The sequence below is a fragment of the Podarcis filfolensis genome (genome assembly GCF_964270895.1).
Source record: "Podarcis filfolensis genome assembly, chromosome: 6".
Taxonomy (NCBI): domain Eukaryota; kingdom Metazoa; phylum Chordata; class Lepidosauria; order Squamata; family Lacertidae; genus Podarcis; species Podarcis filfolensis.
Genome location: NC_139609.1, coordinates 76,150,524 through 76,172,512, shown reverse-complemented (window position 1 = coordinate 76,172,512; position 21,989 = coordinate 76,150,524). Strand labels below are relative to the sequence as shown.

The window sequence follows — 21,989 nt, the reverse complement described above, 5'->3', positions numbered from 1 at the left end:
ATTTTAAATATCAGCTTCAAACTGGAACAGTGCAGACCAGCTGAGAAATCTAATTGATTGAAAATATGCAACTTGTTTATTTTCTGACCAAGAAATCTGTTTGCAGACAAAGTGAGCCATCTCACCTAGTGTGATCGGTTTTGTTTTGTATTTAGATTTTTGCAATAGGATGTATTCTTGAGAAATTAACCTACAACTGTAGGTGGGTTGATGCACACCATGCAACCAGTTGTTAATTGTGCATTTAACATCAGAGGAGCAGAATACACACTATACTATTTCCCAAGAGATGCATGCAGCAACATACTACCACTGGAATGCTTATGGTAGCGAACAACCTCACCAGGTCCAAGACAGACCTGGATAAATTCAGGGAGTGGGAAATAAGTTCCTCTCCAGTTGTCTCTGTTGTGGCCTTTTGTGCCAAGACATTTTTGCCACTTGCCACCTACTACCACAACAAAATAACACAACGAAACAAAATAACAGTAACAAAATAACCACCACCATCAGTCAGAACAGGACTCAGGCTAAATATTTTTTTTGCAACCCAAATCTGACTTTCCTTTTATGCAATGATCACACCTTGAGCCATTCTCCTCTTCTTCAACCCCAAATGCTAGAAGAAACATTCAGAGTAGGAAAGGGTTGAGAGAAGATGCATCTGCCCCCACAAACTCTCTCACACCAGCAAATCTTAACAGCGTAACCTGTATAATTCTCTGAGCCGGATGCAACACTAACCAAATATGAGAAAGGTGTCTCAGAGGACAAAGATCAATTGATAATGAGAAACTGACATAGCTCTTTCCCCTCGGCATCCAAGACATTTAAGAGCTGCAGTTGGGGGTGGGCGGCAATGGGGAATGAGAAAATGCAGGATCAAAAGCCGTTCTTTAAAAAGCAGGGCTGCTGTTTGAACCACAAACAGCTTTTTGGCTCAAACTAAAGTCTGGATATATCACAGGAATAAACTGTGCACTCTCACACTGGCAAGGAAATTGTGTGGCGCAATATACTGGTAATGTGGATAGATATCTGCATCTAAACTAAATTAGTAATGCAAAGATGGAAAGGCCATACATCTACATTCAGAATGCTAGAAAAAGCCCAAAGGACCGTCCCCCCCCCCCCCGCCCATAAGCACAGAGCCTTTTTTTCTACATCTTCTGCCTTAGATCCTAGTGCCTAAATTTTAAAATATGTCCGATTGTTATATCTACTTTGAATGAGTAAATTTGTGATACAAGAAGAAGCTGCTGGTGTTTTCTTTTTGAAAAAAGGGAATAAAGTTAAGCATTTAACAAATAATCACATCCATTGTGCACATAAACAGCACAGAGCTGCATGCCATGAAGCCAAGATGATTGCTTTTTCCTGGACCAGCCTTCAGTTTACAAGAAGCTCCTTTAGGGGGAGAGAAATACCTTTGCTACCAAGTACAGTATGTTTCCCCTCCCAAGCTGCAATGAAACGCACTGCCTAACAATTCGTTTGGTCCTTCTATACAAGTTTAAAAAGCTATTGGGAAGATTTGATACGTTTGACAAAGATTGCATTAATGCAGGAGTATGTGCACATACAAAAGCGAAGGCCCATCCAGCATTAAGAACTATTGAGTCCCACTGATTTAAACGGGAGAGTTCAGACTTGAATCTCACCCCTTTAAAAACAGTGGATTTTTTTTATCTGTGCTTAGATTTGCCTCTATATATACATTAGTCTCTCTTTGCGTGTTTATTTCACTTGACACCTTTTAGCTGCTGTTATACTGTGGTCAGTTTAAAAGAACTAACAATAAACGATGGTTTATCCTTACAAGAGCAACCGTAGATGAGCCTTGCTGTTCCTGCCCCCACCACAAAGAGATTTCACTTCAGTTTTCAGCAATCTCCCTCTATTTACAGGAGACTCAACATAGACAAGTGGAAGCTTTCATACAATACACAATTAATTTAGAGAGTCTACAGCCATGAGATGTGATGACAGCTGCCGGCTTTATGTATTTTAAAATGGGGGTTTAAAATAAATTCATGAAGGTTACACTATGCTCAGATTAAAGAAGTGTTTAAAAATGACAAAAAGCTAGGATTCCAAGTGGAAAAGTCAAAGTTAGAAACTGAACTGTTAGAACCTAAGACTAAGGTACTTTCAAGAATGTATAACTTGCTGCTGAAATGGAACACACATGACGAAATGGTAAAATCAACAATGATAAAATGGGCGCAGGATATTGGGTATAATATTATGTTTGAAGATTGGGAAAGGTTGTGGACCTCTGGGCTGAACTTCACTGCATGTAATGCGTTGAAGGAAAATGTGATGAAAATGATGTATAGATGGTACATGACCCCTGTTAAACTGGCTAAAATATACCATTCGTCTGATAGCAAATGTTGGAAATGTAAGGAAAATGAAGGAACATTTTTTCACCTCTGGTGGACCTGCCCTAGAGTGAAGGCCTTTTGGGAGAAGATATATAATGAATTAAAAAAGGTGTTTAAATACACCTTCACTAAGAAATCAGAGGCCTTTCTCCTGGGTATTGTCGGCCAGAGTGTGTTAAAAGAGGACAGAACATTCTTTTTGTACGCAACAACAGCAGCAAGAATATTAATTGCCAAGAATTGGAAAACTCAGGAGCTACCCACTGTGGAAGAATGGCAGATGCAACTGATGGACTATATGCAATTAGCCGAGATGACCGGCAGAATTCGAGACCAGGGAGAAGAAAGGATGGAAGAAGACTGGAGGAAATTTAAGATTTATTTACAAAAATATTGCAATTTGGCTGAGTGCTGAATTGGATGCCAGTGCAGACAATTGTCTACCATTAAATTAGATTTAAGGTTGAATTATATGTCAAACCAAATTAAGATTATTAATTAAGATGAATTAAATGATAATTTGTTTGAAACTAATTTAATAATGATGTAAGTGTATGCGGGAGGTGTGGGGGAGTCCCATGTAACAATTGAGAGATGTTAAATGGACAATGATAAGTGCTTATCTAATATATGCTTTATTTGAAAACTTTAATAAATATATTATAAAAAAAAAAAAAAAAATAAATTCATGAAGGATTGGTCTACCAATAGCTACTAGTCATGATGTGGTCAAATGGAACTTCTGTGTTCAGAGACCAGAGTGCCATTGAATACCACTTGCTAGGAGGAAACTGTGAGAGTCAAATTTTGCCTATAGGTTAGGGTTAAGAATCTACAGTAGACCCTCGGGTTACGTCACTCTCGAGTAATGTAAACTTCGGGTTGCGAAAGCGGCAAACCCAGAAGTATTTTTCCAAGTTTCACTGCTCACACATGCACAGAAGCACACTGCATGCCGCACGCATGCACAGGAGCGGCGCCTCTGGATACAGATTTTTTGGAGTGTGCACAGACCCCAGGAACGAATTAAATTCATATCCAGAGGGTCCACTGTAGTTAGGTTTAGGTTTATTAAATTTATATATTGCTTCTCCCCACCCTCAATGTCCCAAAGTGATATACAGTATAACAAAGATTTAAAAGATGAAGATAAAGTCACATAAATATATTACAAACTATTTTAACAAAGCAGTATCATATCATATCATTGGTTGATGAATCTGGGACATGATAAGACTAGACTATTGTATTTTAATATTTTGTTGGAAGCCGCCCAGAGTGGCTGGGGAAACCCAGCCAGATGGGCGGGGTATAAATAATAAATTATTATTATAGACAGACCCTTGGTCTGATTCAGGAAGACTCATTATGTTCTCATAGTTTCCACTTAAGTACTATATGAAATCAATATGCGGGAAATACACGGGAAAGGAGATGGTGTCTAATTCTAAAGAATTCTAAAGAAATGGTGATAAAATCTGCAATCTGGTGCACAGCACATGGTGAGGTCTTACGGAAACCCTGTATCAGTCCATGCAGATGACTAAACACTTGCAACCAGAAAAATTGTAAGCAACTTGTCCAAACAGCACAGAAATAAAGACAAAGGGAATGGAAGGAGCTTTACTGCTCTGTTTTTTCTCTCTCTCCATTTTGTTTGTTTGTTTGTTTCAGAAACAGGTTAAAAGGTTTCATGATAATAGTACTGTTTACGCTGAACTTGAACTTCGTGCCCTTTCATTTAAAATGCAGAAACAAATAAACAGAGCTCTAAAAATCTAAGTTTAAAATACTACAGCTACGCCTCTCTACTTCTTCCTGTAATAGGTTCCAGCTCTCTGCTGGACCGTCTACCAAATGGCATGTGAAAGGTTCAAACTAAGTACACTCACAATGAAAGCTTTAGATCTTAAGGGATGCTCTGGCAAGAAGAAACCAGAGAAAATCCTAGAGGTTAACTGGTATCTCTCCAGCACTGCCAAGTCCTTTTTTTATTATTATTACAAAACTTTTAGATCTTTACTGTTCCCGAAACAAACAAACAAAAACAACATCCCGAAGCCGCAAGTACTTAGCACAAAAGCACCAATCTGTCAAGTCATAATTAAACTGGCATGTTCACAGTACTCGGGCGGGCTCTTAGTGTGGTCTACGTCCAAACAGGACAGAGGTGAAAACGGCCACAATATCTCAATGTCAGCGAAAAATAATTCAAAGCATTGTTTGAGGCTTCCTGGGTGGTCCTGCACTTCCCTCCCCATTCCATGTCTTCTTTTGCTTTAGGATCACCTTCCTGACCTCAGATCTCTCTCTCTCTCCCCCTCCCCCCAGCCCTTGGAAAACTACAGGCTGATCTAAGTTCAGTTTCATGGTTTTAACAGGCAAGTGTGTCATTATGACCCCCTCTGGCACAATTTGTTAAAACAGATGACATCCTTTTGCCTGAGGATCACTGGAGCTATGGCCCCTTCCAAGCAAACCAACTTGTAAGGTAGGTCAATGCTTATTATTCCCAGGTAAGTTACATTATAGTCCAAAGGCTATTCATCAGGAAATAAGGATTTCTTTTAAGTTTTTCATGTGTGCTAAAACTCAGTCTAAATTTTTTAAAAAACAACAACACCAAACGTTTAACCATATCAGCTAACAAACATGGATACATATGCTATAATGTTATTGCTTTAGTTAAATAAATTGTTTACATTGTTATTAAGGAAATGATTCTTCTTCTCCTTCCAATAAAGTACAGCAGAAAAGTTGTCCAAATATAAACAGTTAACTTATTAAACCTCACAATAATTTCATAATTATCTGTCTATGTATTTCTAAGAGTATAACCAAATCAGTAATTTTTGATATAACTGTAAAAACTACTCTGAAAATGTATTATTCCAAAAATGAAACCTTCCTCTGGTTGTAAATATTAAGATTATGCCAGCAAGAATGAGTCTTTCTGTTAAAAAAAATGATTTAAATCAAGTCTTACTGACTAGTGATTTAAATCGATTTAAATCAAATCCACCCTGCTTTTCGTCACCAGTTACTCCACCGTGTGGATTCACAGTAGACTTGAGTTGCAAACCAGCTGGTTTCCAATGCTTATCTCCTTCTTCCTTAGCAACTATGTGGCACCAAGCCAAAAGGGACAACGGCAGATATGTTACCAATGTACCTCCCTGGGGCATATGACTTTCAAATGGATGGATGTGCAAAGATCCAAGCTTAATGCAGAAATAGAGATTGCTGGCATCATTCGAAGAATCACCTCTGATGCCTTACCTTGGGCGCCAGTAAAAAGTATTCTGTAATATACCAGTGCTACAATCCCATGAGACCATCAGGAATTACTTAGCAATTTAATCATTACAGTTAGGATTGAGGTGGGCAAGACCCACATATAAAAGACTGGCTGAACTGAGCCTGGAATACACTGAATATTATAAAATTCATGCACTAGTAAGACTTAGAAAAGGTAGCGCAGAGGTAAATATATATGTGGTGCCTTCTAGATGTTGTTGGACTGCAACTCCTATGATCCCTGACCACTGGCCATGCTAGCTGAGGCTGATGGGAGTTGCAGCCTAACATCTGTAAGGCACAACACTGGCTACCCTTGGTTTATAGCTTCTCAAAAGCTTATCGTATATACTCGAGTATAAGCCGACCTTTTCAGCACATTTTTTATGCTGAAAAAGCCCCCCTCAGCTTATACTCGAGTGAGGTGGGTGGCGGCGGCGGAGGGACAAGCGCCCAAAAGGAGCCCTTCCGTGCTGCTGCTCCTTCCTCCTCCGCCGCCTTTGCTGCTGTCAGCGGCAGAGGAAGAGGAACAAGCAGCCCAAAAGCAGCCCTTTTGGGCTGCTTGTTCTTCCTCCGCCACCGTTGCCACCACCACCACCAGGTTTGTGGTGTGATGAACCGGCTTGGACTCGAGTCAATAAGTTTTCCCAGTTTTTTGTGTTAAAATTAGGTGCCTCAGATTATATTCGGGTCGGCTTATACTTGAGTATATACGGTATGTTGCTAGTACACAGCCTCTTGATTCTCTGGCACTATCTCTGCTAAAAGACCAACCCCTGCCATAAGAAGACTATCCTCAACAACCTTCTTTGGTTTCTTGAAAATACTAGGGGGGCGAGGAGAGAGACAATTTCATTCTCCTTTTTTGCTGTTAGCCTTCCAATGCCAGGAGAAGGCAGTGCTGCTTTTCAGAGGCCATTGGAGTGCTCTGTTTTGTAGAAGGCTTCCCTGGCTGTTTTACTGAATTCTTTGTAACCTCAGGTTTTGTTCACTGTCCCTGCTGCTTAATTTGTTGTCTGTGTATTATGCTTTATTCTTACGTCTCTGGTTTTAATGCTATTGGCAGTTTCGCTGAGGCTTCGGTTCAAAAAGCGGGATGCAGATATTCAGAAACAACCATGTCCTACACACTGGTAAGTGGGAAGACCTGTCTCAGTTGCAACTAAAAATCTCTTCATTTTCCACTCCCCTTAGAAAAAGAAAAAAAACCCCAAAGCATTGTGTCACTGCAAAGCATTGCCACAACAGAGCAGAGAATGGGTCGAACCATTGTTATGTCAATGCCAATGGTCCAAAGGGACAAGAATGGGCCAGGTCCAATGAGCTGTCTGCTTCCCCTACCACCATGGCATCAGATCCTATGCACTACTGCATAGTTTTCACTGTTGTTAATCTCTCTTGTATCTCGCTGCTAGTGCCCCCACCCAAATGCCAGCGAGAGGACAGAGTGAGCAATTTTCAGTTGCAGATGAAGCAACATTAATTCTAACACTTCCAGTCATTATGTCTGTAAGATGATTTCCATCATCATAGTGTGTGTGTGTGTGCGCTTAAAAAAGAGTGTGTGCGCATGCCACAATTGAAAGAGGTGGTTGTGGGATTTGAGCACTGTAATTACCAATCCCCACAAGTCCGCTGGCAGCAGAAAGTGCACGCAGGAATCCCACAGAGGGACAGCAAAGTGGCTTGCTCTGGACCAACAGGTGAAGAGCAATTTATCAAAAGGAAAGCTGCTCTGTTAAGCATCGTATCAGTGGTTGCCTGGGCAGGGGGGTGGGGGAAGATAGAAAATAATAAGTACGCATCAAAAAATATAGAAGCACTGCAGCTTTTGAGATTCCAGAAATCTTGAGCTCTCTTTCTGATAGGCACATGCTCTCCAAAAGATAAAGAAAAAGCCAAACAAATCACATACAAATGTGTATGCGCATAGACACACAGAGGCAATGGTAAAGCGGTTTTTTGGCTTTCCATCACCATTTGGCACCTCTCCCAGTATGTAAACAGGAAAAAAATCCATCCCAGCAGCTGCCTTCAGCCTGTATCTTCCAACTGAGATAGAACCCACCTCCTCTCTTCCTCTCCAGTATCTGCACCACTTTCCATATTAGACAGAGATACTATTTACGCCTACATTTATGTAACCAACAGACATGGCCATTCCCCAGAGAGAACACATGACTCTTAGTTGGTCTTATGAGGAACATATACACATTTTCATACTTCTTCATACATATTAGTAACAGGGAGAGCTGGGAAGAAATTATGGGGCACCAAGTCACAAATCTTGCAATCCTCTTCACAGAATTTTAATTTGAGAGGAAGCCTTGTGCTGATCAGCAGGGCTGACTTCTGAGTCAGCAAGGGATTGGACTGTATGGTTAGTAAAGAAGTAATATTGTCCACTGGCACAGAGTCAGACTTGAAAGGGTTATTCTGTTAGTCACTATTTCACAACCTCGGCATCCCACAGAGAACAAGGGTCTTCTTCTAAGGGAGAACTATGCTGCAATCCACTTTACAAATTAAAAAAAGGCTATAAGTCTTTTACCTGGCATTCTTCCAGAATTCAAAAAAGATTAGTGCAGGTTTGAAATCTGTAGTTAAAAGTTTTGAAAGATTCATTTCAATATCTTGATTCAAAATGGCAACCAACTGAATATAAGTGCAGATGAAAACCTGCTCTTTGATGTCAGAAACCAGCATGCAAACTTTGCGTAAGATATCTTAAGAGGTGCTAAAATGTGTGGGAAACAATTGACTTTCCAAAACTTACAGGTAAAGAACTGTTCAGTGCATTTTACGCTGCTTTCCCAGACTAGAGTAAGATTCAATAATAATTTAAGCCACAAGAACGGGCATGTTATGAACATGTCCAAGAAATCTTAACACTCATCTAACAACGTCTTGAAAGGCCAGGAATTGGACTTTTTCAATCAAATTGCAACCATTATTCAGTTGTGTGGGTTGGGTTGTACCAAATCCTGACACACTGCAAATGCAACCATATTGGGAACAAGCTTTGGTATCTTCTCCTTCAGTGAAATACACAAACTATGCTCCTTCAGACCACTGAAAGCAACCTCCAGGTTGAAGGAGTTCAGAAATGGGACAATGGGTGGGGAAATTACTTGATGTGGCTAAAGAAAGACAAACAAGAATCTAACAAAGGTATTGCTACTGGGTCATTTGGGGGGAAAGCACCTTATTGTTTTTAGAGTTAGTTTGCCATTTCTGCTCTCTTCAGCTATAGTCTTTCTTCAGATGCATTAACCAAAGGAAATACGGTCAACAGAAAACCCAAGAAAATTGATTAAATTACTGGCATCATTTTGTGTTAGGAGTCTGTGTTGAGCAGGCATTGGGAACCTTAATCCTAGGAGCTGAATGCATCCCTTGAGATTTCTCTGTCTGACCCTTGGACATCCTTCCTGGCCACACCTCTCATTGGCCTTGCTCCATACCCTCCTTAAGTACTTCCGTATATTCTTGAACTATGATCATGCTTCTTGCTTGCTCAGATGGAGGATGGAGAGTGGGCATAGAAACATCTGTAGCATAAAGCTAAGAGTCACTTTGCCTCTGGTCCCACCCACCTTGAGCTTGCAAACCCCTGGAAGACATCCTGAAAAGGTTCTCTAGGTAAAGGATAAAGGGACCCCTGACCGTTAGGTCCACTCGCAGATGACTCTGGGGTTGCGGTGCTCATCGTGCTTTATTGGCCGAGGGAGCTGGCGTACAGCTTCCGGGTCATGTGGCCAGCATGATTAAGCTGCTTCTGGCAAACCAGAGCAGCAAATGGAAACGCTGTTTACCTTCCCGCCGGAGCGGTACCTATTTATCTACTTGCACTTTGATGTGCTTTCGAACTGCTAGGTTGGCAGGAGCAGGGACCGAGCAACAGGAGCTCACCCCATCGTGGGGATTCGAACCGCCGACCTTCTGATCGGCAAGCCCTAGGCTCTGTGGTTTAACCCACAGCATCACCTTGCATTAAAAAGCAGAGATATTCTTACAGGATCTATATTAGCAGCATCCAGAAAAGGGAGGAGGACTCAGATGACAATCAATACTAAGCAGCATTTTAAACGCTGCCTTAGACTCAGATGTTGAAAAACAAAACAAATCAAAAACACCTCTGTTTTTAAAATATGTAAGGACACTTAAAAGCAACTTTCCTAATGCAGATTTTATTTGACCTGTAACTGATTACTGAACATCTGCTAAGAGGTTTCAGCCAGTCTCACAAAGAAGAAAGTTTCTGCTTTCTTAAGAGGTTTCCACAGCGTTTGGAGAAGAGCAACTTGAGACCACTCATCTGGCAGTCAGGACCCACAGCTGCCTACAGCAGCGTTTTATGGCTAAGATTATTTGGTCAGTCCAGGATTCATAACTGCTTCATTTTAACTTTTGCGCTGGCTTTCTTTTGTACAGACTCAGCTGGAGGCTTGCATAATTCACCCAGTTTCCCACGATACAAGCACTCTGAGACTTCTTCCATCACCCACTCAATTCTCGCAAGCAGCAAACGGGATTCTCGACAGCAAGACATTTTTGCTCTGGGAGTGAAGAAAGGGAATGGTCATGTTTAGACTATTATCCGAACCATGGTTTGGAGGCCCAAGAACAAACAACAGTGAGCTTCAGGGTAACATGCTGCCTCCTTCCCTTCTCCACAGTTGTATCTTGCTTTGAGGACAAACGATGGTTGATGCAAACCATGGTTTATCACATACAGACAGAAAGGTATCTTGTTGCTAATTAGAAGCAGAATTGCTTAATCTCCTCCCTTGAGATTCAGCAGAAGGGGAGGAGGGAGTGTACACACCTGCCACTCATATAGCCAATCCATCATCTCAATTCAGCCATGCTCTTTTACATCACAGAAGATACAAATGGAAGATTACTTTAGCTCAGCGATGGGAAGCCTGTAGCCCTCCTGATGCAGCTGAACTCGGGCCAGCATACCCAATTGTGGGGGATCATGGGAGCTGTAGTTCAGAAGAGTCTGGATGAGCACAGGTTAGCCACCCCTGTTTAGATGAACTACTGAAAATGGAAGCCTAGCATATTCTGTAAAGGACAGGACCAAAGGTCTCCACAATCTTCCCATGCAATCAACACAACCAGCAACTAAGCGCAAATGCAGTGACAAACTGGCCCAGCTACGCACACGAATAGTGTGGAAAAATAATACTCCTATTTTAAAATAAGTGGTGCTACTTCCAGTCTGTTGCTATAGTGATGAAGGGCCCAGCAGAGCAGAGAATGGCTCAAAATGATCCAGCAATCAAGCAAGTGAGATGCACTGTTATCAGAGATATGGATTCTGCAGCCAGTTGCACAGCAAAGTGGCAATCGATTTATTAAAGAGAAGACCCTCTCACTTGCTTTCTGCTCCTGTGCATCCTTTTCTCAGCTAAGTGCTTGGCTGGACATCTTGCGTGGAGTAGCCCTACGAAAGGTTGTCTTAAGAGTAAGCACAGCACATATAGACCTTTGATGGATGTTGATCATTAATGTGGGGCAGTCCTGCAACCAAACAGACCAAAGAACTGCTTTTAATGATATATTTAATGAAGCATCATGAATACTCCGCAGGCCTCTTCCCTCAACTGTAAGTGGAAGGAGGACAATACCTTGTGGGGCACCAAAACAGATACAGCTGCACTGGCCCTTGGACTGCTATCGCCCACAATGTATCCCTGAAGTCACTGGGGATAAAAGAGCTTTATTCATTGCAGTAGTTTAAAGTATTTCCTATTATAGTGTCATCATACAAACAGAGCAATTTGATGTTCTTCAGCAATGGAAACCCTGAAAAGGAGGTATAGGATATGCTGGAGGAGTAGAAAGAGAGAATAGATCAAGCACTGGACCCCATGGCTTAACTTTCACTCCTCAGACAGAATCCAGAGCACTGGATATAAAAAGACTAGACCAGGGGTCAGCAAACTTTTTCCACAGGGGGCCGGTCCACTGTCCCTCAGACCTTGTGGAGGGCCGGACTCACACACACTCTCTCTCTCTCTCCATATATTTAAAAAATGAATTTCTATGCACACTGGGGGGGGCAAATAGTGCTCCTCCCCCCACACACCCCAGCCCCTGCCGCCTTTTCAGTTTGCTGCCTGCCTCACTCGTCAAAGGGCTGGTGGCGGTGGCATGAAACGCACTTCCTCCCCACCTAGAGAAAGAAGGCGCTGCGCTTACCTCCCCAGGAGATACCACCACCGCCACCACCGCCACCGCTACTTCTAGTGAAGCGGGTAGGCAGAGCGAGCTTGTCCACTCTGCTCTGTGGCCCACAGGAGCACCAGGACAGTGGCAGTGGGAGGAACAGGCTGAGCGTAGGCGGCTCTACCAATCAAACCAGGCACGGATTCTGATTGGCAGAGACGTCCCCATGCTGCGCTCAGGTAAACCAGGTGCGGCGTTTGATTGGCAGAGTCGCCGCCACCCGGATTCTTCCTCCTGTCACCATCGCCAGGTGGCGGGTTCTGGCTTCACAGTGCGGGCCAGTTTTGTGAGCCTGTGGGGCCGCATCTGGCCCCAGGGCCTTAGTCTGCCAACCCCTGGACTAGACAGACAGCCTTTCAACAACAACAACAAAAAGAGTATACAGCTTAAGCACAAGACAGAACACACAGTATTCCTTAATGCCTCTGATAATACAAAGCTCATTCTTACATTTAGCCACTGATATTCATATCAATGCATTCTAAGGCCATCTTGGAAGAAGGCCTACTTTATTAAATCACTGCGAAAAGCAGAACAAGTGAAGATAGGACCTTAACTCACAAGAACAGCTGTTCCCAAGTTCGAGTACTCTACAATTGTAGTATTCTTCCTTTTCTAGGTGTTACATCAAGCACACCCATCTACCACACCAGAAAAGGCAATGGAAATGTTTCCAATCTGGCCTTTTCCTTTCAAATACATGGAAGCTACAGGCAGGTGAGGATCAGGCTGCAATGCTTGAAACACACACACACGCCCAGTGGCGTAGCGTGGGGGGTGCAGGGGGGCCGGCCGCACCGGGCGCAACATCTGGGGGTTAGGGCAAATCCACGGGTTAGGGGGCACAAATCCACGGGTTAGGGGGCACAAATTACTTGCCTTGCCCCAGGTGCTGACAACCCACGCTACGCCACTGCACACACCCTGCATTACTGACTGGCATGCTACGTAAGAAGAGTGATGCTTAAGAACATAAGTAGGGGATGGCAGGATCACACCAACGGCACATCCAGTCCAGCATCCTGTTCTCTTCCATGGCGGCCCACCACATGCCTATAGGAAACCTGCAAGCAGGACCAGAGTACAAGAGCATTCTCTCCCTTTGTGGCTTTCAGGAACTGGTATTCAGAAGCACTATTGCTTCTGGCTGTGGAGGCAAAGAAGAGCTATCATGGCTACTGGCCCTTGATAGGCTTCTCCTCCATGAATTTGTCCAATCCTCTTTCAAAGCCATCCAGGTTGGTGGACAGCACTGTCTCCTGTTGAGTAGCAATTTGTGTGAATGAGCAGCCATCCCAGATGCAACCACTGGCAAGGTGGGAGAACCATGCTTATCATTTTAACCATAGTGCTTTCCACTGGAATCAGTTAATACATTCACGTATAAACTAGCCTCGAAACCACAGTTCAGAGTTTCCTCCTTTAGAAGACCTCCCCTTACTCCAGAAAGTTGCAGACCTATGGGCCACCCTCATGGATATTCCTCAAGCAATTCTTTGCAAGGGAAATCATTAATATGACACACATCTTGAAAAGTTCCCTGTGACCAAGTGCTAAGCACAACCATTGGATAGGTGGATAGCAATGCTTCTTGGCCTTTATTCAAGCATTTTTGGCCACATTCACACATAACACTAAGCCAGAAAACATTGTCCATTACATCATACTTTGCATGGTCTGCATCCTGGTGCATACAGACCACATACAGTGGTACCTCGGGTTAAGATCTTAATTCATTCTGGAGGTCCATTCTGAACCTGAACCGGTTCTTAACCTGAGGTACCACTTTAGCTAATGGGGCCTCCCGCTGCCGCCATACCACTGGCATGCAATTTCTGTTCTCATCCTGAAGCAAAGTTCTTAACCTGAAGCACTTTTTCTGGGTTAGTGGAGTCTGTAACCTGAAGCGTCTGTAACCCAAGGTACCACTGTACTTCCTTCCCCCCTTTCACAAGTGGGCTGTGTGTGTGGATCAGAAGCAGCTAGTTATGTCTGAACACAGAGTTTGTTCCACCCAAAAAATTATGCTCACTAAGCCAGCAGCAAGCCGTGGCTTCAAAACAGCTAGTGATCACCATGGTTTGGGCAAAACAAACCATGGTCCTGGATTCGGAAATAATGCTAAACCAACCATTTCGTGGTCATCTCTCCTCTTCCCCATCCGCTCATGGAATTGAAAGCAAAACAACTATGAGAAAGAGAAATAGGTCCCCATCAATCACAGCTCAATGCTGCAAAGAAGGAAAATTACTCCCAACACTGAAGCCTGCAAAAAACCCTCAATGACAATAGTGAAGAGGCGCAAAGGACACATCCCATTTTAAATCTCTTCCTCTAGAAATCTGGCCTGTTGCCTGCTCCCTACCCCCACCCCCAAATTAATGCACATGAAGCTTGGATAGAGATATTAAATTAGTATGATTAAAGGCCCAACTCGCAGGGTTTAAAAAAGGATTACAGCTAATCAATCCACCATCCTGCAGAGGAGGGGGGAAAAAACATTTGCTTGCAAGGCTGATAAATTGGTGACTAATAGTTAATCTCTAGAGATTAGCATTTCTTATTTTGTCGTTTCCAGGAGGGGTAGCTGTGATAGTCTACTTCAGAAACAAAAAAAGAGCAAGAGGGAAAAAGCACTTTAAAAATCAGAAAATTTATTGTGGCAGAGCCCACTGACTCAGATGCAGGACCTGTTGTCTTTAATTGGTGAAGAGTATGTATATATATTTTTAATCTCTCTCACTCATTAAAACAAACATGCACAAGTACAAAGGGGGAGGGATGTAAACAGTGAGGTCCAGAAGCATGAAATGTCATAAACTGTATTCTTACATTTCAGTGTCTTTCTGTTTCTATTTCTACACACACCGCAATAAATAAATAAACGTTATGCCACAGTGTATCTATCTGTCTTGAAGGTGCAACAAGACCTTTTGCTGAGTGATATCTAGCTCAAGGAAAGACGGAAAAGAGTGTGTTGCTATCTCAGTTGCTCACTACCTAGATTTTATCTGGCATGAGATTCAACCACCCCAGACCTCCACATTTCATGTATGAAGAACCTCCCTGCAGGGACAAACGGGGAACAAATTAGACTGAAGAGTTGTCAACTCTCTTTACATTCCAGAGAACATGGCAGCAGAAGGTACTGATAAAAAAAAGGCAGGTTCACAGAAAATAATATTTGTATTACATGGGATACTGCAGTCTTTAAGCACCTAACAATGAATGGAAGTTCACTGAGGAAGATCTATGAATTAAGTTGGAAAATATACAGACAGTGTATCTGACAGAGGAACTTAGCCTTGAAAATAAATCCAAAAAAAGTTACTGGTGCAGTGAGCTTTATATTAGCCAATCTGCTTGTGCAGACCTTACTCATTTATCGTGCAGTCACTGCAGAAAAAATACCTTCCATTTTAAAAAATCCTCCTTGTCTTGTCACCTGGATACAAATATTACTCACCACAGAGAACCAGACAATTAACTGTTCCCTGCCTGCAGGAATTACACAGTTCAAACTTGCACTGAAAGCTTTCAGAAGCTTTACATTGCTTCAAAAGCTGTACTTTCCCCTTTACTTTTTTTAAAAAGGTGTTACAATTTAAATTTTAGAATCTCCCCCCAAAAAAATAATTATAAAAAGTTTTCAAGAGAATATTCAAACTTGAGAATGTGCAAGTCAAAAACCAGTTGCCATGAAATTTATATATATATATCAATCACTTGAGAAAAACAGGAAATGTCTTTTCCTCTTGCAGCTCTGATGTATCATCAGGGCAAGTGGGAAAATTGTGGAATGGTTAGGTGATCATGACTACTTATGTCATCAGGAAGGAGGGGAATGCTTACAACACAATGCATTTTTTTTAAAAAAAGTTATGCTTGCATTGGCAAGTATCTATACAAATCTATGCACCATAGTTTGAGCTAAGGGGATATTGGAATTATATGCATGCCAAACACTTGTACTACCCTTTGAGGGTGATACAAAATTCACCATCAGGCCGAGTAAGCTTGCTTTCGGTAAAACTTGAACACCTGCATTACCTTTTACAACAGCAATGGTTGGCCCAGCTAAATAACGGCACCTTACAAATGTATGACTAGGGCCTTATCTATTTATTAATCATCAGGAAAGCATAATTGATTCCCCCGTTACACAGACATACACACCCCTGCATTTTTTCTATCATACAAGTACCCTGCTGGATCCGACTAAAGGTCTCACCCATCTTCCTGTTTCTCAGTGTAGTTAACCAGATCTTTCTCAAAAGCCAACAAGCAGGGTATGAAGATAATAACCACCCATCACCATTTATGTATTTAAGTTATTTGTAAAATTTATATCCTGCCCTTTATCGCCAAGTGATCTCTGGGTGGGTGGCAACCATAAAAATACAGCACTTCATAAAATCAACCAACGCATAAAAACAGAAGCAATATTGGCACACTTCAGACCATGCAACATTCACCTCCTCCACTCAATACACACCTGAACCTTTAGAGCAGCCTTCCTCAACCTGTGGGTCCCTAGATGTTGTTGAACGACAACTCCCATGACCCCTAGCTAGCAAGGCCAGAGCTCAAGGATGATAGGAGTTGTAGTCCAACAACATCTGGGGACCCACAGGTTGAGAACCACTGCTTTAGAGGATTATGTCCCCAAAGACTTGACAGAAAAGTTTTCAGATAGTGATGAAAAATAACTAAAGTTGGTGGCAGCTATACATCAAGAAAGCTGTTCCATCACCAGGGTGCCATCACCGAGAAGGCTCTGTCCCATAGATTTCACTTGGCAATGCTATGACAAGCAGTAGCTCTTAAAATCACAGCCAGGACAATACAGACAGGGAGGCACTCCTTCAGATAACTCAGTCCTTAACCATTCAAGGCTTTGTATGTCAGAATCTTGAATAAAGCTTGCTGGTATGAAGTATGGATCTTTAAGGACCAAGGTTATGTGATCATGAGCAGGACCCCACCCCACCCCCCAAAAATGTGGTATTCAGCGTTCACTGCCCCTGAACCCAGAGGTTCTATTTGCCCATTATAGATAACCACAACTGATAAACCATGAGTTTGTCTACTTTGCAGTATATTGTAGAAAGGCTGTTCTCTATGCATTTGGACACCTCTTAAGAAATTTTGCATGATAGTTCCTGAGATCAAGGAGCAGGATATTGTCCATGTTTGGGATACAATTGGATGCTTTTAAAAATCAAGATGGCAGACAGAACCATTCAAATCTCCCCTGGATTTACCACTGATTTCTAAACTGATTTTTGTCCCTGTGTTTTATAATTCCACTGGGCATGAGACTCCTAGTCTCCTACAAAGTTAAGCCCACAAACATCTCCGCATTGTGGAGCAGGGAATGCCATAAATTATGTGTTGTAGGAAGAGAAGTATTTTCATATCCTCAGAACAATCCCATGGGATAAACTGGGCTAAGATATACTTACTGGCCCAAGATCGGCCAGTAACCTTTGCGCCAGAGGAAGAACACAGCAGAATTCAGCAGCCAGATTATGAATAGGCGCTCAGAATAGATCACACCCATTATGGTGTGGCTGCACTGGTTGCTGAATTGCTCCCAAGTCCAATTTAAAGTGCTGGTTTTGACATATAAAGTTTTTAATGGCTTGCTTGGGACTTTTAGAAGACATTTGAAGGCAACCCTGTTTAGGGAAGCTTTTAATATCTGAAGGACTATTGTTTTTAACACTTGATTGGAAGCCGCCCAGAGTGTCTGGGGAAACTTAGCCAGATGGGCGGGGTATAAATTATTATAACTTATTATTAATAATATTTTGTTGGAAGCCACCCAGAGTGTCTGGGGAAACCCAGCCAGATGGGTGGGGAATAAACAATTTATTATTATTATTATTACCCCAAAAGCTCACTGACGGCTGTTTCTGCAATAATGAGCCCCGAAATAGTTATCTGAGGCCATTCTCTGGGAGAAGAGAGACAGGGCCTTTTCAGTGGCAGACTCCCCTTGTGGAATGGTCACCTCAGGAAAACTCAACAACATTTACATCCTCAGTCAAAGGCATTTTTGTTCTACCATGTTTTTGGGTGCTAACATTGTCGCGGTTCTTGCTGCTATTTTCATGAGCAATCTCTTGGGTTTGGAGGTGGTTATCCTTTTGGTGAATGGGAAGGATTTTTTAATTTTCTTTTTAAGGCAGTATAATTGTTGGTCACTTTTAATATATATTACCACTGTAAATGATGTTGGATTTTTCTTTGTATAAGCCACCATGGAGCAAGTTGCTCTGGGACGGTTCTTGCACAAAACAACTCATAAAATAACCCAAGCCTACGTTATTCTAGGACCAGGATGGGGAAGCTGTGACCCTCCAGCTGTTGGGGCCCCAGATGTTGTTGGACTGCAACTCCCATCATCCCTGACTATTGACTATGCTGGCTGGGGCTGATGGGAGTTGGAGTCCAACAACAAGGTCGCAGGTTCACCATCGCTGCCCTAGAACAAATGACTCTTACAAAAATTAGGCACGTAAATCACCACTAGCCAGTCATCGCCATTGTGAGTAAGGATTTCCCCAAGTGACCAGATTTTTTAAAAGCCCATTTGTGTGCTAAACATTTGTGGATTTGCAAAACCAAGAAAGCATTACATGAGGGCAGGGGTGAATTAATATGCATGCATCTGTTAATTTATTAAGACCATCAGCTGCATCCCCTACATTCATTCAAGCAGGAGCTACGCCTTGCAAGTAATTTACTTGCAAGTAAGTCCAGTTGTGGCAAATGGAGCTTCTTCCCCAGTTTCCCCCCCCCCTCAACCCTCGAAGTACTATAAAGCGTCAAAAAAATGGATGAAAATGCTCATCACATTCCACTCAGACGCTGCTCCCTAAAATGTGTGTGTGTGTGTGTGTGTTTTCATACGCCAGGCAACTTACTTGCGCCTTCGATTTTGTCCGATCCCCTGCTCCAAATGATCTGCCTGGTCTCCAGCTTCACCTGGAACGTTTTCCTTTCTGGCCTTTGGGACTTTTTGGAGTAAAACAAAGTCATCACGGTGCCCACTTCCAAGCTCCTGGAGAGGTGAACCACTTCGGCTTCGCTTGGGTTGCAGGGTCCATTGGTAAAAACAGACGCCATGGTGGCTTCCCGAGTCCTTTTTCTTCTCTCTTTCTCTCGCCCCCCCTCGGGTTCAGCAAACGCTGGGCGAATGAAGGGGGGGAAAGGGGGCAGAAAACTTCCCAAACAAAAGAAGGAGTTCAAACGCTTCTTCTACACCAAAGCTGGAAGCAAAAGCGTGGAAAGGGGGGGGGGGACCGGGTTGTGGATTTATTTATTTTTTCAACTCCACACCAACATCCTCCGAGCCTTTTCCAACCGAGAAGCAACGAATTTCAAATGTTGGGAAGCCGTTCCTCCAGGGAAGGAGCCAGGATGCCACCACCGACCAGTGTTTATAATGCGAACGGGAGGGAAGAGGCGAACTCCTTAGCCCCGGTCGGTGGGCGCCCTCTTGGGAACCAGCAGCTCTTCGATCCCCCAAAACGAGAGAAAATCGCCCCTCTCCCCTTCGCGATCATGCACCATTTTCCCTCTGCTTGCTTTCTTTTCTTCCCTCGTTCCTTTTGGGGGTTTTACCCACAGCCCCTCCGCGTCTTCTCGAGTCTTTTAAAACGAAAGCGAGCAAAAAGGGAATCGGGCCGGATAGTACGGTGGTGGCGGCGGCGGCGCGGGAGGTAAGAGAAAACAAATATGCATAAAAATCTAACTCCAAGTCGGTCTTCCCCAAGCGCAAGCAAGGCTGGCCGGGGGCTAGAAAGGGCTGGCTGCGATCGGGGGCGGAGAGGAGGGCTCTGGCAACCCCCGCAGCCTTGCTCCCTCCCCCTGCGACTGCCCCTCTTATCCCCGCCCCCCTTCCCTCTTCCTCCTCCTCTGCCAGCCCCCTTTGGCGCTGCCTCGACTCTGCAGGCAGATCTCTCTCTCTCGGAATCGATCAGAGACAGGCTGATAAAGATCTCCCTAGAGCTCAGCAAGTAATGGCTGGAAGTAGCGGGGGGAGGAAAACCTCCAGTAATCGGAGTCCATTGCACATTCTTAAATGACTCTCTTGTGTCGTGCTTTGCAGCAATGTATGCAAGGTCGGAGTGAGGGGGGGGCGTTGTAGCAGGATTTTCTTTTTCGCATACCGCCCCCCCCGGTCCTACCACCCCCACCTTCCTTTCTTTGCACATTATAACAAGGGAGGAGGAGGCTCAGGGTTGGATTCGGACGCCCTCGTCTCCAGATCCTCTCCCCAAAGTGAGCAGGCAGGACTAGTCCGCAGGGCCCAGCGAAGATTTCCTTAATCCAGTTTTTCCTCCTTGCCTTTGCATGTGAAGGGGGGGGCAGAGAGATCAGGAGACTTTGGGGGTGGCGGGTGGGTTTTTCATCCCAGCACAAGTGATGTTTCTGTTGGGTCTTGTCTTCGCGCGCCCCCACCCCAAAAGGGAGCCCGGGAGAGGAGTGGTCGCGCTGGAAGGAAGATGGGAGGCGCCGGGCTTCGCAATGCAGGGCCCCTTTTGCGGCCTGCGAGTCGCGGGTCGACTCGCGTCCAAGTGGCGGGTTGGTTGGTTTGTTATTTTTTCGCCTTCTTCCCGAACACGTGACGGCGCCTAAGAGAAGAAGCAGGAAAAGGACGCGGTGGGGTAGCGCGTCGGGATTGTCGCCGCTTGCGTGGTGGAAGGCTGCAGTTGGGACAGGCAAAAGAAGATGCACCAGAGGCACACACACACACGCCACTCCGCTGTGGAATTCGGATCAATGGCTACTGTGTTATGGTGGCTCCAGTGCTGGACTGGGGAGACCCGGGTTCAAATGCCTGCTTAGCCCTGACGTTTCCCAGACGGTGTAAGGTCAGGCACGCCGTCTCAGCTGCAGCTCCTTTCAATTCTGTATGCTCAATTTTCAAAATAAAAGCTGTTAAGTGGAGTATGGTCTAGAAGTATTGGTTCCCAATAAGCCAAGTACTGCAGACCCCCTACTTTGGAAAATTTTGGTATCTCTGTGGTAGCTTTTGTTATGTGAATGGCGCCACAGACCCCCTGGGGTCCGCAGGCCACCAATTGGGAACCACTGGTGCAGAAAACAAACAATAGGGCCTTGACACAAAAACATAAAACCAGTAACGCAGTGATATAAAAGCAGAAAAGCAAATGAAACGGAAATTCAAACATGTGCCACAGGGTTCATTCTTGTGAGTCAGGGAAAACTTGGGCGGAAAGATGTCAAAAGCGACATACGGTTAAAATCAATTCTTCTGATTGGAAATCATCTTAAGAGATTTTAATACAGTCATACCTTGGGTGTTGAACGGAATCCGTTCCGGAAGTCTGTTCAACTTCCAAAATGTTCAGAAACCAAAGCGAGATTTATGATTGGCTGCAGGAAGCTCCTGCAACCAATTGGAAGCTGCTGAAGCCCCATCGGACATTCAGGTTCCAAAGAGCGTTCGCAAACGGGAACACTCACTTCCAGGTTTGCGGCGTTTGGGAACCAAAATGTCCAAGTACCAAGGCGTTCAGGATCCCAGGTACGACTGTATTGTATTTTTATAGAGCAGCCAGCCCTAGGATGTTATGGTGAAGTAATATCAATAATACATAACTCCACCCTAAGGTCCCGAGGTGGATTACAACACAACACAAGTAATATGGTTTAAGACCAAGTTAAGCCCTGGCGGAGGAGCCTCCTGGGATGTGCAGAGGCTTCGTATGAGGCCTCTCCACGGCACAGGAGGTTCCTTCATCAGGTAACTGCTGTGGTGGGATGGGGGACCTAGGGAAACAGCCCCACAAGAGGAGCCCTTCTGTGCCCTGCCTGGTCGGCCTCTGGTCTCCTCCAAAGAAAAAACACAAAAATACTACAAAAACCAACCTACCTCACAGGGTCGTTGTGAAGAGAAAACGGAGAGGGAGAACACTCTACATTGTTACTTCAATGGTTAATAAATAGAACTTACAGCTTCAGGGGCTGTATACTCCTGAATGTCACTTGTTGGGGGACAACCCTAGAAGACAGTTTTCGCCTTTAGGC

General features: G+C 43.8%; 1 protein-coding gene across 2 annotated transcripts in view; it reads right to left on the bottom strand.

Moving 5' to 3' along the window:
• The window catches only part of PLCG1 (phospholipase C gamma 1), an 88,710-nt gene extending 68,896 nt beyond the window's left edge, over positions 1-19,814 (bottom strand). For both annotated transcript variants that reach the window (XM_083618368.1, XM_083618369.1), the window contains exon 1: positions 18,857-19,814. In XM_083618368.1, coding sequence (XP_083474494.1) covers positions 18,857-19,058 — 202 coding nt within the window. In that variant the 5' untranslated portion in view covers positions 19,059-19,814. The remainder of the gene's footprint in view (positions 1-18,856) is intronic.
• Between the last annotated feature and the right edge of the window lie 2,175 nt (positions 19,815-21,989).